Source organism: Belonocnema kinseyi, chromosome 1 (genome assembly GCF_010883055.1).
Source record: "Belonocnema kinseyi isolate 2016_QV_RU_SX_M_011 chromosome 1, B_treatae_v1, whole genome shotgun sequence".
NCBI classification, from domain to species: Eukaryota; Metazoa; Arthropoda; class Insecta; order Hymenoptera; family Cynipidae; genus Belonocnema; species Belonocnema kinseyi.
Window position 1 is genome coordinate 18,396,963 of NC_046657.1, and position 17,389 is coordinate 18,414,351.

General features: G+C 31.2%; 2 protein-coding genes across 2 annotated transcripts in view; both read left to right on the forward strand.

The window, feature by feature from the left end:
• LOC117178386 (protein NDRG3-like) overlaps window positions 1-17,389 on the forward strand; it is a 193,235-nt gene that overhangs the window by 72,675 nt on the left and 103,171 nt on the right. The window lies entirely within an intron of this gene.
• LOC117167023 lies at window positions 373-3,038 on the forward strand. The gene is made up of 5 exons (XM_033352002.1): window positions 373-556; window positions 860-1,043; window positions 2,123-2,350; window positions 2,431-2,652; window positions 2,847-3,038. The coding sequence occupies exons 1-4, from the start codon at window positions 533-535 to the stop codon at window positions 2,463-2,465; spliced, it is 471 nt and encodes a 156-aa protein (XP_033207893.1). The 5' UTR covers window positions 373-532; the 3' UTR covers window positions 2,466-2,652; window positions 2,847-3,038.

A 17,389-nucleotide genomic window follows, 5' to 3' on the forward strand; every position in this document is an offset into this window, starting at 1 on the left:
GCGCGCGCAACTCAGTCATTTACAGCGTCTCCTACTATATTCACACGAACATAGCCCTGTCATAGTATGGGACCGCATCTCGTTTCAGATCTGGGATCACTGCATGGCAACAGCGTGTTGCCATAGTAACTTGCCAAATCAGGAGTATTTGTCTTACTCGCTCTTGGGTGAGTAACGTGTATGGTGTTAGAGCAAGTGCGAGTGAGAAAAATGCTCCTGATCTGTCTAGTCTGTCACATTGTACAGAAAACAAAGAAAAACGTCTGTCGTTTAAGAAACGTGAAGAAAAGCAAATTTAGAAGTTCGGTTGCAAATTTCATGATAAACTTTAGTCTTTTATAACGAAGGAGACAAAAAAAGAAGAAAAATGCGCATCACACACGCGTACGTTTATTTTACCAACGGTTTGCAAAGAATTGTGCCTTTGTCATCTATTCGGAATTTTTTCCCCCAAGTGAAAATGATTTCAATAGAAACAGAAAACAAAAGGTGTGGTTGAAAGCTGAGAGAGGAAAAGAAGATCTCTTACTGAATGCCTACATTTTACTATTGGGTAGTAAGTATAGGATTATTTGTTTCTATTTTATAGGAGCTATGAAGTATATAATAATATATATATTATTTGTTACCGAAAGAGTTTGTGTATTTTGTATTATTTTTCTCATGAACAGAAAATGGGGAAAAAATTAATTTAACATTAGAAATATTATAAATAATTCCATTGTTTTATGGGTCTTGGATCAGTTTTATAATCTCAAAATTACATTTGCTCTAAAAATTCTACAACAATTATAATTAGATTTAAGGCGTTCAACTAACACCCTTCAGTAAAATATAATGTATTTTTTTGCATTTATAGAAAGCCACAAGGAAACTCAATTTTCAACAGCAAGAAGCGAAACAGCAACAAAATCGAAGCATTTTGGACAAATATTCAAACTTTATGAACAGTCATGAAGTAATGACAGATTCTGAAAATTTAGAAAATATTGATAATCATGAACGCAGATTGGATTTAGATAACGCGTTTCTGATTGATCCACGTAACTAAAGCTACCTCCATTTTTACTAACTTGTTTGCTTTCGCTTCATTTTAAAAGCTTTGTCCTCTATTTTATTTCATTATGAAAATTACTGCGTTAAAAGTTTAAATATTTAAATGTTTTTTTAAAATAGTGTCACTTGTTAAGGCGTATTGGAAAACATATTTCTTTAATTAAAATTAAGGAAATGCGTATAAATAAAATTTATTTATCTATTAACCGGGTTTCCAGCGACCTTGAAACCCTTGAAAACCTGGATTTCTCCTTGAATTTTTTTTAAACCTTGAAAGCCTGGAAATCTTCTTGAATTTTTCACGAGAACCTCGGATTTGATTTATTTATTTTTGCTTTCAAAACAGTTTTTTTTATAGAAATACGATGAGTCATTTAAATCTTTCAAAAGATTTGAAGGATTTCAAAGATTTTTAAATGACGCGTACTAAATTAAAAAGATTTCACAAAAATGTCCCCAATGTTTCGAACATTTCATGAAGATTTCAAGAAGATTTTAAAACATTCAAAAGATTTCAAGGATTTTGAATATTTTAAAAAGAATATAGAGTAAACCAAATCTCAAAACATTTCAAAGATTTGAAACGATTAAAAATATTTTAGAATATTTCAATAGATTTCACAAAGATTTTAAATATTTAAACAGATTTCAAACATTTCACAAATTTTAAAGGACCTTAAATTTCTTTAGAAGTTTTCAAAAGATTTTACAAATATTTCAAATATTCCAGTGATTTGGAACGAATTCAAAAAAATGTCAGAGAGATTTCACAAATATTTCAAAGATTTCACAAAAATTTCAAGAATTTTAATGACTTTACAAAGATTTAAAAATATCACCAAAGATTTCATAAAGACAAATTATGTTTAATAAAATTAAGAATTTGTATATTTATGGTTCTGCTTTCTTTAGAAATTTTTGGCAAATAAAAAATAAAATTGCTCATTAAATATCTAGATAAAGTTAACGAAATTCAAATTGTTTCTAAATTTCTTATTAGTCATTGAACCCTTAAATTTAAAATTTCTGTATTTTTAATGTTTTAATTTTCAATTCCTACGAGAAGAGCACTATTTTGAAACAGAAAATTGTTCATATGAAAGTTCTCCACAAAGGGAAAAAGTCGCCAGACATAAAGATAATTCTGAAAGCATGGACGTCTATTCAGGGAGAATATCTGAGACCAGGAGCCTCACCCAAGAAACTCTAGGAGTTTCAACAGCTCGATCACGATCTCTACCTTTAGAATCTGAACGAACAAGGCCTACAAAAGGGTTATCAGCAGAAAGAAATTGTACTTCTGTTCCAGTTTGTCCTAACCAACCACAAATAAATTAAATTTCATAAATTACAAAACAAATTTTTTGGTAACAGATACATCTTGGTCCAAACACGACAATGCAGGTTGATATATGGGGGACAATTACGTTACACTCAGACTCAAAATTTATTCGAGAAGTACTCAAAAGCTATCGGGAACGGAAGAACTACAAAAAAGATGTTAGGATGAAGAGAAGGCAAACAAAGAAAAAGAAAATATCCCAGAAAAAGAATACAGAAGACCATTAACCCCCGAAAAGATCGAAATATTGAAAGGTATTTGAGTATTTAAGATAATATTGAAAAAAAAATGATTTCTTTCTTTTGCAATTAAAATTTTTTTAAACTACATTTTCTTTCTAAATGTATGTCAAGAATCTTAACATTGATATAATTAATTTTTAAGATAAATTTTATTAGGAAAATGGAATAAAACGATTTTTTAAATTTGGTACCTATATTTTTTCCAGATTGTCTTTACGGGAAAATAACGGAATCTGGGGTAACGGGGAAAAAGAGGGCCTTAAGAATGAAAAAGTTGAGGTCTTACATCAGGGCAAAACTTTATGACGTTCGTAGGCACCTAGAAAAAAATCGAATTCCTTAGTTTTGTACTTTGCCGTAAGAATGAAAAGTTTGCGGTTCATTGTCTGTTTTTTATAAGCAAGCGCTAACATCATACTTTTTAGTATGAAAAAGTGATAAAGTAAGGAAAAAATCTTAATAAAGTTAGTATTGAAAACATTGATATGTACATTCATCTCTAAGCTTAGTGTTCTGCTAGTCTTAAGATTGAGAAGAAAAGACTTTTAATGTGTTAAATCAGTGAGCTTTATTTCTAACTAGGTTCGCGATTTTCTTAAAAAGTTTAAGGTCATAATTTCATCACAGTGGGTACAAAATTTCACGACCCTGGGCGAAAGATTGGGATAGAAATTCATTTTGAATCATTTCGAAATCTGTATCCGAACCAGCCCGAATCAATCGGAAACAATCCGAAAAAAGTTCTACATTTTGTTCGATCCAAATCAGTTGAAAATTGATCCGACCCAATCCGAAACAAATTTTCAATCCAAATAAATCCGAATGAATCCGAACTCGGATTGATAAATACTGAATTCTCAATCTGAATGAATCCGAGTTCGGATTGATCATTCGGATTGAAAATCGGTTTAGATCAATCCGAGTTCGGATTTATTCGAGTTGAAAATTTGGTTCGGTCTGATTCGGATTGGAAGTTTGGATTTAACCGGATTGAGTCGGATTAATTTTTAACCCATTTGGATGGAACGAAATTGAGAACTTTTTTCGGATTGGTTCCGAAATCTTCGGATTGTTTCGGATACAGTTTGCGAAATGATTCGGATTGTTTCGGAATGGTTCGGAATGAATTCCTATCTAAAACTTTCGCCAGGGGTCTTAAGGACATGGCTAAAACATTTTTACGACACCCTATCCATATCTTTACGCTGTTGTAAAGATCTATTCAAATTTTGAGCTCACTAGTATAATATTTAAGTTTCAAATTTTTTTGTTTTGTATTAAATGATTTATGTATAAAATATAAAAAAGGTCCTATGTATCCGTATGTTAACAACTTATTTAGTTCGTTTATAAAAAATGTTTCATTCTTAACCTAAAGAAAATAAATAATTTTTTCAAAATATGATCTTCTTTTATTCTAAGCCAGAATTAAAGTCCTTAAAAAACTTTAAATAAATAAAAAAATAATTTTCATATTTCTTGTAACAAGGACGTCGTAAGCTACGTCGTAAACTGCGTCGTGAACTATATCGTAAACGATGTCGTGAACTACGACGTTTACTATCCCAATTTCCAACATCGTTTACGACATCGTATACGACGCCGTTTACGACAAATGTGAATTTTATGTAGTAGATTTATCCACTCAAAGTATGGAAAAACTAGAATTTCGAACATAACAATTTTTTACGCTTCAATAATTCATCAGAAAAACTTTATATTCTCCTAAATGTATGTTTAGGGACTTATGGGATACAAATAATTTGTTTACTATTCCATTTATTTGTTATAGGCCAATTTTATGAACAAATTGACAAATAGTCTTATTATTGGTAAGACAATTTTTTTTGCTAAAAGTGCTTCACAGTGATGTAGGAATGACATTTAATAATAAAAATAATTTTAAAGTTTATAAAAATCACTGTGATAAACAATTTTTGAGGCAAAATATTCCAATTTGAGATTTTTAAAATTATAATTTCCTTCAATGGCCAGAACGACTTTAGGTATTCCTTGAAATAACAAATATTTAATAATATTTGATCAAATATAACTATTTGCATTTTTGTAAACAAAGTATATAAAAAAGTTTAAAATTTTGGCTCTTTCGCATAGAAAATGTTTCTTTTCACTGTAAAAATTTAATCTATTGCACGAATGACTGCTGGCCACGTAAATATAAGAAAAAGTTAACAATAACCACTGTTATTAACAATTCTTGTGACAAAATATTTAAACATAAGGTTTTATCAAATTTAAATTTGTTTAGATCGCCAAGTCAGTGGGTTATTGTCAAAAGATTTTGTATTGAGTGAATCTTAGCATGTAGTGTCAGGATTCATTTTCAATCTATTACGATTGAAAACAAGAGTTTTTCTAAGTGAAACTGCCAACATTTAAAAATTGTTTATGTAAATTGTTTATAAACATGAAAATTGTTATATCTTACTAAATATGATCAAAGATACATTTTTAGGAATACCCGTAGTAATTGTAGCGGATAAAGAAAATAAAAATGTTGATAAAACCTTACAATTGAATATTTTGTCACGAGAATTATTTATAACAATGGTTATCGTTAACTTCTCAAATATTTTTGTGACTAGTAGTCATTCGTCCAACAGCTTAAAACATTTTCAGTCCAAAAAAAATTCGATGCGAAAGGATAAAATTTTGAATCTGTGTATCTACTTTGTTTACAAAAATTTAAATTGTTATATATTATTAAATATTTATCAGTTCAAGGAATACCTGAAGTCGTTCTGGCGATTGAAAGAAATGAGAATTTGAAAAATCTTAAATTCTAATATTTTGCCACAAGAATTCTGTATAACAATAGTTATAATAAACTTTCAAATTATTGTTGTTATTAAATGATATTCCTACATTAATGTAAAGCACTTTTAGCAAACAAAAATGACCGATAATAAGACTATTTGTCAATTTGTTTATCAAGTTTCTTTATAACAAATAAATGGAATAATAAACGAATTATTTGTATTTTATGAGTCCCTACACAATCATTTAAGGCAATATAAAATTTTCCGGAACAGTTATTAAAGCATAAAAAATTGTTATGTACAAAATTTCAGTTTTTCCATACTTTGAGTGAAAAAAATATTATTGAATAATATTAAATCAATTTTCTTATTTATCAGACTTGTTATTGACTTTTTACCAAATTATTCCCTTAAACATTTTAATTACAATTATATTTACTTTAAAAAAATATTTTCTTCAAAACTGGATATTGTTAAAATTTTAAAGGGGTAATGATTCTTTACTTTGCAAATTAAGTTGTACTTTTACATATTTTAATTATTATTGTATTTATATTGAATGTAAGTGATATCTTTTTTGATTAATTCTTCTGATCATGTATATGTTTTAAATATTTTTGTCATTGAGGTCTTAAATATTATTAATTTTTAATTAGCTACACTAAATATTTTAACAATAAAGAATTTTTTTAACTAAAACAAATAATAAGATCAATAATATCAGGAAAATAAATCATAGAAATATGAAGTTCGAACTGCTATCAAAATGTATCTCAAAATTAAAGTTGATTCATATTAAACTACATACTTTTGTGACTTTTCCTTTTTATAACTAATTAGTGATAGTTACTCTTATTTTTTCATATATTTTTTTGTACATTTGCAAACAGCATCAAGTTTTAAATTATTTTTGCTTTTTCTTAATGCAATTCAATGAAAAAGTCAGACCTACTTTTTGTAGCGCCATCTGTTTGATTAGTTTGACCGATAATTCCCCTCCGGATCGTAAGAACGCAGAAAAGTAGGGGCGATGCATAGGGTTGGCTTCAGAGATGGGTACGTGAAATACCCTAGGCAATTTACGTAGTTTATTACGGTAAATTACTAGGTACTTTACGTGCCTAGTTTCTTACACGATGTAAATTACGTGTATATGGGACTTTACATTCCGCGGTTTCTGTTGCCCTCCACAAACATTAGCTCTAAAGCTTGTTGCTCTTTGCAAATATTCCTTAAAATAAATTTTAAAAATCGTATACGTACGTAAATTTATTATAATGAATCTGGTTTATCAGTGTATATTTTATTGCTAAATGCTTTTGTCTGTTGGTCCAGTGAATGCTCAGTGTTTTTGTCTACTGGTCAAAAATCAATATTTTCTTAATTTTCCAATTCAATATTAAAAAAATATTTATTTTTTACCAGTATACGAAAATGCTTACCATCAACGTATTTATTAAGTATTACATTGACCAATATTTAAAAATAACAATAATGAAAAATAGATATATACATGAAAAATCACAGCAAATTACGAACACTTCTTGGGTTTGAACATTTTAACGGTATTCCTAAAAAAAATTGTATTACAATCCATTTTAATTACAAAACGAAGACACAAGTCAACTTATGCAAGATTTAGCCAACGTCAAAATTAAACCGAGTGAAACTGTTCCCGAATATGGAGCAAGAGTAAACCTGACTCTGAATAGATTAGTTTCACAAGTTTTGGAAAATACTACAGGGGAAGAGGGTATTGGAATGTCTAAAGCTTACACAACTGCAGCAATCGGAAATTTTTTACGTGGTTTAGATCACAATATGTATTCCCAAATAAGAGATAAAGAGATAAACACATTAGACAAAGCCATTGCAGACGCGAATCAGGAGGATCTTAAGTTTAAGAGTTGGAAGATGGCGCATATAGGAACGACAGCATCCGAAGCTGTTTCGAGTTCCAATATAGGATATAACCGAAATTAATATATAATTCGAATAAGAGAATAGCCCATTTGCGACCCGAAAATAAATTTGAGGATAAAAGCAATTGGTTCATTATGGTGGAATGTTTTTACTGTAAAAAGTTGGGATATTATAAATTCTACCCCGAAAAAGGTCAGTTTAACTAATCCCCCTGTGACACTTGAGGAATATGACGTAGTAGCACCTTTAAATCGTTCGAATGGAAATTTATTTTCCACCGAAAGACAGAAAAATTTATCCTCCCGATTCGCGAAAATTTTGAAAGTTATGAATTTGTCAGACTTGAATAATAAAGAACAGGGAAGTGTTCTTGCAATTCCTTTAGAGTACTCCCCTCAGTTTTTCCTAGAAGGTGAACAATTAGGCGCTACGAATATTTTATCTCATAAAATAATTATTATCGACGAAACTCCAGTCAATACTAAACAATATCGTTATCCTCCTATTCACAAGGACGAAATACATGAACAAACTAATAAAGTATTAAATTCAGGAATAATAAAACCCTCAGTTATATTTTGGATGAGCTCTTGTTGGAGCAAAGTAATTCTCTGTCCTAGATTTAGCATCAAGGTTCCATCAAATTCGATTAGATTCTGATTCTCAGCAAAAAACGGTTTTTTCAAGGCCACATTGGTATTTACAGTTAAATCGAATGCCATTTTTTTTAAGAACGCACCAGCGACTTTCCAAAGGATAATGGACAGTGTACTCACGGGTCTCCAGGGTGTTAAATTATTCGTCTATATGGATGATATTGTGATTTATGCTTCATCATTGGAAGAACATTCTAGGAAATTGAGAACTCTGCTTGCTCGATTAAAGCCTGCTGGATTGTCTCCGCAGCCTGAAAAGTGTAATTTTCTTAAGCGTGAAATTGCTTATTTGGGACATGTGATTTCTCAGGATGGAGTCAAGCTAGACCCAAAGAAAATATCAGCTGTGAAACTTTTTCCGCTTCCAAAAGGGAAAAAGAATATAAAACAATTTCTCGGTTTAGTGGGATATTACAGGCGATTTATTTCTGATTTCGCAAGAATAGGTAAACCTCTGACTTTACTTCTCAAGGAGAATTTTCAATTTATTTGGATTTCAACCCAGCAGGAGGATTTTAAAATTCTTAGACATACGACATGTACTAAAACCATTTGTTTTGACCACAGATGCGTCGAATTACGCACTCGGTGGAGTTTTAAGTCAGGGTTCTATAGGACAAGACTTACTTATCGCTTTCGCATCACGCACCCTTCAAAGTGCTGAATTAAATTATTCTACTATTGAAAAAGAATTGCTATCCATTGTCTTCAATGTAAAGCATTTTAGGCCTTATCTTTTTAAGCAAAATTTTACTTTGGTAACAGGTCATACACCTTTAGTTTGGTCGCATGGACTCAAAAATCCTGTTTCAAGATTAGCTCGATGGAGAATAAAGCTGAGTGAGTATAATTACACTATTGTGTATAAATCAAGAAAAATCAACTCAAATGTCGACGCTCTGTCGAGAAACCCCTCAGAAAGAAATGATTCCATGGAGCCAAACACCAACATAACTGCTGCGATTACTGCGGATCGATCGTATGTAGGTATGGTTGACGCTCGTAGAGATGACGATGACAATGAAGATCTGGGGGTAGTATTGGAACGTTTGTGTTGTATGACTCTCATAAGCAAAGAAAAAGAATTTGGGGGTAAAACTCAATTGAATAAACAGGGACCTCGTTATCAGTGCGATAAGCTTCACAACGAAAGCGGACCCAAGCTGGGAGGGGGTAGGCAGCGTGAGTCTGATGGTTCCGAGTTTTTGGGCATTTTAAATGAAAGTTTTCCTCAAAATCCGAAACAAGTATCTAGCCCAAGTCTGGATTTGGTGACGCTTTCGCCCCAAACTTTTGCTGGATCCCAGACAAGCTATGTCTGGAGTGAAAATCCTATTACGAGTATACGTACAATAGGGGAAATTGAAGAGAGTTCTGCAAGTTCCTGTATGGGTATCCCGGTTAGCCAGATCTTAACTCTGGAAAAGGATTGTATATCCTACAGTAAAGATAAGATATATTTTAGAAATGGGCATATTTCGCATCCAATCTCTGCAGTCAAGAGGCTAAGGGTCTTTTGCGGATTGAAGATATCCTAAAAGAAAATCCGAAGCCCGGTGAAACTATCGTTTTTAATCGTAATGGACGATTTCTTTTTAGTCTTGCTGTGAATAGCAAGAGGAAAGAAGTAATAGTTATAAAAGAACTTTCAGAAGCGGTAATTGCTTTAAAGAAATCTATGGAAGCTTTACAGATAACCTCAGTAAGAATTTCAAGTAAAGAAAATGATTTAGGTGAACTTTCTTGGCTCTCGGTAGAACAAATAATCAGGAAACATTTTGATAACTAAGGACTTTTGGTAATTATTTGTTCGGAAGAAATAATCTTTTCCCCTAGTAATATGAGGGATGATATACTGAGAGAATTTCATGAATCAGTAGTAGGTCATAAGGGAATCTCAAAGACCTATTGAAGAGTAAGAGATATATTTTTGACTATTCAGTGTAATTTTACAAAATATTCTGATGCGATTCCTTTGAGGAATATTGATTCGGCGATTATAGCTTTAGCTTTAGCTGAGGAACTTATTTCAAGATACGGTTGTCCTCCTATAATTCACACTGATCAAGGATCAAATTTGATCAGCCAGTGCATTAAAACATGTTGCAAAATTTTTCGCACAAAGAAAATTCAATCAACTTTGTATCACCCACAAAGTTTAGGATCATTAAAACGTAGTCATTAGACATTCATTAAATACTTTAGACAATTCGATATTATCACTAATTGGGACGATTGGCTTAGATTTGCTGTGTTTTCTTATAACACTGGCATACATGAAGCTACAGGTGTTGCTCCTTAGACGTTAGTATTTGGAAGAGAGGCTAATATTCCAATTAGTTTCATTCTTTCAGAATCAGATAAGACTTATCTCGAATATTTAAAGGGACTCTTTCAGAAATTGGATAATGTTCAGTCACTAGTGTGCTTGAGAGTAAACAAGAAGAAAGATAAATTCGACCCCTATTTCCATGTACCCTATGTATCCTAGAAAAATTGTTAGGCAAAATAAATTCCTTAATTAGAATGGGACCCAAAAAAACAAAAATAGTTCACACTGATAAATTAAAATTGTGTACTCATCCATTAAGCACCAATAAGAATGCACAGAATCTAGAAGTGATAGAAACTTCTGCGGAAATCCCTAATATTTCAAACTCAGAATTGTTGAAACTAATCTAAAACTCAAACTAACGAAAATTGATTAAAATCAAATCAAACAATGAAATTAATTTTCAAAAAGGAAACCCATTTCCATTATATCTACCTTTTCTCTTCTAATTGATGGAGATATTTCAGGTTGGTTGAAAATCTGAAACAAAAAAAAATATATTTTAAGCAAAGCAATAATTCTTAGAAATTATATATACTTAATTGAATATATTAATTATTAATGGAAATTACTTATCTGATAATTTAAGTGAACGACGAGAAGTGATATCCAGGAATGTTGAAAAGCAGCAATTAAGTACCTAAAAATAAGAATTTAGTAAATTTGATGGTAATATTTACCTAATTGTAAAAGAGAAATTAAGAAAATTGAAAGGATAAAAAAGGTGTATATGTAAAATAAAAAAAGGGAAAGGCAACTTCAAAATTAAATTTGAATGAATAATTAAAAAAAATTAATTAATAATTTTAAAGTGAAATTTACATAAGATATTCAATATCTTAATTTATACGTAAGCTTAGACTAACCCCAGGGAATTTCGGGAATACTCTCATATCCTTGTAATCAAATTTCCAACAAATTTAGTTTTTTTCATTGAATTATAAAACTTCATCGCCTTTACATGAGGAAGGCTATATCTCATGAATATTTATGAAAAACAATTTTACCTTTTTTTTAACAAGTATAATTTGAAGTGTACTATATCAAATATTATTAAATTTTAACATCCTGATATTTGTATATTATTTGAATAGAAAATATGTTAAATTTTTAAAGGATAAATAACTATAGTATAAAAATATAATTGATGTAAATTTTTGTTGTTGTGTTGTCTATTTTTTGTTTTGTTTCATATTTCATATAAAAATGACTTAGGTAGGGAGGGGATGTAGATCAAAAACAATACCACGTGTGTCAGAATTGTTTGTTTTTTATCTTAATATTAAATTAATTATTAGGATAGAATTATTTGACACCCAAAAGAGTGTTTTGTCTGAAATTTTGAATATAGCATTAATTCAATAATTTATTTCGCTCTCAAGGGACTTTAGAAAATAAAAAGAAGGAAAAGAGATATTATTTTGAGTCATTAAGTTGGCAGTGCATTCGCTTACGAAAAAAAGATAAGCGAAGGGCTTTTTGAAAGGGTTAGTCGATTCAAAACCTTTGCATAGGAAGGTTGCATTTGAAGGTGCTAGAGAGGAATATTGTCGTTCTTCTTTTTTTTTTAAGTGAAATTTAATTTAGTGAAAATTAAAAACATAAAACAGATTAGAAGGAAATTATTTCAAATTTTCTTTTTCTGTAAAAAAAATTGAAATTGAAATGGACAACAGGGACGAAACCGACTCTGAGGGAAATTGCCTTTTAAAGGATGGCGACAATACGGCTAAGATTGATCATTTACCAGTTGGGGTTACCTTCTCAGTCGTGAGTAATATATATTTTCTTTTTTTCACCTTCTTGTTAAAATCTCCTTCTCACCCTTTATCCTTATAAATTAATAATTTTATTTAAAAAACAAGTGATGAAATGGTTAACCATATTTTTCTTATATAATTATTTTCTTAATATCTTTCCTTTCGATATAATTTTTTTTCTCATTTGAAAAGAACAATATAAATTTGTCAAAATGAAAAAAGATGTATTTAAATTTAAACTTTGTCACTAAACATAAAATTATAAGTTTAAACAAAATGTTTGTTTTTAATCTATTAATCTTTTTTTTTTGTATTTTTACCTTTGCTTTTTCGATTTCCATTCTTCAAATCCTTTTATTTTTCCGTTTCCTTCCAGTCCGATTGGGAAACAATCCAGGAAAAACATTTCCCAATTAAGCACGTGTCAGCTATGCTATGGACTGAAAAGTAAATAGCCTCTGGCTATGAAGGTACCAGTGTTGCCATTTGAAAGGTAGACTTCCCGCAGGGCCCTTTGACAAAGAGTCCGTTCAGCAATTTAACTTTCCTACCTTCCAAAACCTGGCTCAACCTAGGCAAAATCTGCGTATCGTACCTGGGGTCCCTGAAAATTGTGACATTTCTCTAGTGGGTTATCTTTGCAACAGTTAAAATCTCCGGGGATCAAGTGTCTCTTTCCCCCAGCTGGTGCGCCATTGTTAATGATGGGGCAGTGCGCTGATATGGGGTCCATAACATCTTTCAACCGCGCCCTCAGTCTGGTTACATTGGCACGTTTTGTCGCAAATAAATTTTCTGATTCTACCTCAGGGGCAGTTTCGTTCTCTTCCAAATCCGGTTCCTCATCGTAACTTATTTTTTCATCGGCTGTATCGAGAACACCGCGACTCAGGGAGACGTATTCTACCAGGTTCTCTATTTTCTCAGTATTAAGGTCTTCTTCCTCGAGAACTCTCTCGGACTCAACTCACCCAGTGTTCGCATGTGGACCAGCGCTGGTCAAAATCCGACCACCCGGCGGGTAAAGCGTCGGGGTCTCGCTGCTTTTATTTCAATTAACATGAGGGTTTCGGGAAAGTGCGTCCGCAGTTGCATTTATTTTCGCAGGTTTGTACACAATATCATAATCATTTTCGCTCAGCTTAATTTTTCAGCGTCCTAAACGAGAATTACGATCTTTCAAATTATGCAGCCAAACTAGGGGACGATGATCGGTAACCAGAACAAATTATCTGCCATAAAGATATGGGCGAAAATGCTGGACCGCGAAGACAATTGCAAGCAGTTCCTGCTCGGTTGTAAAATATCTAGCTTCTGCATCATTTAAAGTACGAGACGCATAGGTGATGGACAAATCCTCTCCAATTTCGCCTTGGCTCAAAACAGCCCCTAATGCGCAATTAGATAAATCTGTCGGAGCAATAAATGGCTTCGTAAAATCGGGGTACTGAAGAAGAGGTTCTGAACAAATGATGTCACGAAGCGTTTCGAAAGCTGATTGCTGGGTGTCTGTCCATTTAAATGGCACACCCCCTTTCAGAAGATAGTTAAGCGGTTTCGCGATTTTAGCGAATTCCGGAATAAAACATCGGTAATCGGTCTACAAAACAGTTGAATTTTCAATTACGAAAGACGTTAAAATTTTAACCAAAAAGAATAACTTTTTTACAAAATAATTCAATTCTAAACCAATAAATTTTTTTATTTTCTATCCAAAAGAGATAAACTTCCGAACCAGGGGTTAACAACTCACAAAATCAGGTGTACACATTCGCTGAAGTCACTGGCGTGAAGTCACTTGAATTCATTTGAAGTCACAACCAAATCACTTGAAGTCAGTGTACAGTCCATCTGTCGACTTGTGAACCCCTCGTTTCCGAAGAAAAAGGCTAAATTCGATTTATGGATTGAAATGTTTATTTATTAAATTCTCATGAAGAATTATGCGAATATAACATTTTTAATCCTTTTTTATGATATAAAATTCGCATTTTATTGAATTTCAGCTTTAATTTGGAAGATTTGAAAAGTTGAAAATTCAGAAAAGTTTAATGTTGGCTTCTTTTGTTTGTTGGTTAGTTTTTATTATTTCAAATGAAGAAATATACAGCTTAACAGTGTTGCTTTCAAATTTCAACTCGAATTTCAATGAATGAAAAATTTTTTTGTGAAGCTTGAAATAACCAGAAAATGACCAGGAATTTTTTTCAGTGATGAAAGTGGCCAACTCTGTTCATTATAACCTTATTTTCAAATGCCTTCTTTAATATAATTTAAATTTTCGAAACTCGAAAGTTTAAATTCAGATTATTATTTGCAAATTAGTGGTTTATAAATTTAAACTTGTCAACATCAACATTGGGCTTTGAAATTAAAATCCTTATTATAGGTTTAAAATATCATGATATATTTAATAGTGTTTAATTCATATTTTCTCATTAAATATAATTTGATTTTTTTTTAATTTGATCACAAACCTAAACTAAAGATATGAATGGTAAGGCCTAATACTAATAAATTGTAATTTGCAAGAGATTAATTGGAAAACAATAATATTTGAATTTTCGGATTGTTAATATTTAATTTATGCTAAAAAAAGTAATTTTAAAATATTATAAGTTATAATGATTTTTTACTTTAAAAATGCCCTGATAGATTATTGAAAATTTGACCTTAAATTGAAAAACTTTTAGCTTGACAGAGGTAAAAAAACAGTTAAAATTGTTTTTTCATATATAAGATCAATTGCAGAAGTCGTTAAGCACCAGCAATCATGTTTCAAGAAATCTAATGACTTCGAATCACATAAGTAGGATAAGGAAATCTTCGTGTTTAAGAAAGGAAAATGCAGAGATGCGTTTTATTACACAATAGCGGTAAATGGGAGCGTGTAAATCGCCCGTTTACGTCTATTGTTTTTTATTTCCTTACATGAAAAATATGAACAATGTAAAAATCCATTATTGAAAAATATTAAGTTTTAAACATTTAAAATAAATTGGAATTGAATATAAAAAAGTTGAACGTGAAACCTCAGAACTCTAAAAAAATTACCGAAATTATTGAATTACTGATGTATCAATTTCAGATAGTTTAATTTTAATCGTTTTGATTTTAAATTTATAGTTTAATTTTATTATCTGAAATAGTTTTATTTTGGAAAATTTGTTTAAAATTAATACTCATCTTTGAAATTTTTAAATTACATATTCTTAAATTTAAAATAGTTCATTAGTTTAAATCTTCAGCTAAAAATCGGACAATTCTAAGATATTACATTGAAAATTGGAAAAAAATACTCTCTCGGTTCTCCCGGGTGGCCTGGCGACCCTGATTTTAGACGACACATATATTTTATCGATTCGATAAAAAAATATTTTACACCTTTGTAATAATATAGAAACAATATTCTGGCAGTATAAAAAGTAAAATGCAATTAAAATATCAAAATTACCTCAGCAAAGTGTTTTGTGTCGTTATCAATGAGATCCAAGTCATCTGCTAACGATTGCACAACGTTGAAAACAGCATCGCTTACATCTGCGGTGCTTTTCTCTCGTTCGGAAATCTACAATAATACTTTAAAAATTCAATTAATTGTGTACAAGACTAATGCTAAATATAACCAAGATGTTAAATAAGAATTTCCTTACGTCAGAGCTTTAAATTAACGTCTCTTCGGCACAGACAGTATTCTGAAAAGTTTCGTCTTTTTCGAAATTCTGAATCATTTCAAAATCTTCCATCTTCACCAAGGAATCCGTTTCTTTCTAAAATGACAACAACAAAATTGTGTGAAATATTTTATAAATTTTCTTTTTCTTCAACGTATTCATGACCGAATATTTACCTCTTCTGCGCGTGCTTTCTTATATCTGTACCTTGAGCTTGATGGAATGGGCTCATCTGAACCAGGTTCAAGATACTCCTTATATCTCGTCGGCTTACTCATTGTGACCTATAAAATTTCGTTCAAATTAAAAAATGCATTTGAAATAATTGGATTCAAGTACTATACTAAACAAAACATAACATAACAAGATTTCTGTATATCATAACCTAAAAAATTTGATATGAACTTCAACATTCTAAAACCTTCTTTTACAATATTGCATAAATATGTACTCACCTTTTTCACAAAACTCACAATGAGAGACTACAAATCTTCGAAAGACGCTGGCAGCAGATTCTTACTTTTTTGGAAATTGCGTATAAGAAAATTTCCGGGCGGTTAATATGTAATTAGAAACTGAAGCTACCAAACACATGGCAACAGCGTGTTGCCATAGTAACTTGCCACATCAGGAGTATTTGTCTCACTCGCTCTTGGGAGAGTGACGTGTGTGGTGTTAGAGCGAGTGCGAGTGAGAAAAATGCTTCTGATCTGTCTAGTCTGTCACATTGTACAGAAAACAAAGGAAAATGTCTGTCGTTCACGAAACGTGAAGAAAAGCAAATTTAGAAGTTCGGTTGCAAATTTCATGATAAACGTGAGTCTTTTAGAAGGAAGCAGACAAAAAAGTCAGTCTTTTTCTTTAAGAAAAAATTGAAATTGAAATGGACAACAAGGACGAAACCGACTCTGAGGGAAAATACCTTTTAAAGGATGGCGACAATACGGCTAAGATTGATCCTTTACCAGTGGGGTTACTTTCTCAGTTGTGAGTAATATATATTTTCTTTTTTTTTACCATCTTGTTAGAATCTCCTTCTTACCCTTTATTCTTATAAATTAATAATTTTGTTTGAAAAACAAGTAATGAAATGGTTAACCATATTTTTCTCATATAATTATTTTCTTAATACCTTTCCTTTCGATATAATTTGGTTTCTCATTTGAAAAGAACAATATAAATGTGTCAAAATGGAAAAAGATGTATTTAAATTTAAACTTTGTCACTAAACATAAAATTATAAGTTTAAACAAAATGTTTCTAATCTTTTATGTTTTTTTTTGTATTTTTACCTTTTCTTTTTCGATTTCCATTCTTCAAATCCTTTTATTTTTTCGTTTCCTTCCAGTCCGATTGGGAAACAATCCAAGAAAAACATCCCCCAATTAAGCACGTGTCAGCTATGCTATGGACTGAAAAGTAAATGGCCTCTGGCTATGGAGGTACCAGTGTTGCCATTTGAAAGGTAGACTTCCCGCAGGGCCTTTTGACGAAGATTCCGTTCAGCAATTCCACTTTTATACCTTATAGTCCGAGATCCCACTGCATTTTTTCGAAGGTGAGAACTGATCGTGATAAAAGTTAGTGTAAATGAAAGCTGACACGTAGGCGATTAAGAAACTGC

Coding starts and splice junctions, on each gene's coding strand:
- LOC117167023 (XM_033352002.1), top strand. CDS start 533: ATGCCTACATTTTACTATTGGGTA. Junction 557..859: donor CTACATTTTACTATTGGGTA/GTAAGTATAGGA, acceptor TTGCATTTATAG/AAAGCCACAAGGAAACTCAA. Junction 2,351..2,430: donor GTTATCAGCAGAAAGAAATT/GTACTTCTGTTC, acceptor TTTTGGTAACAG/ATACATCTTGGTCCAAACAC.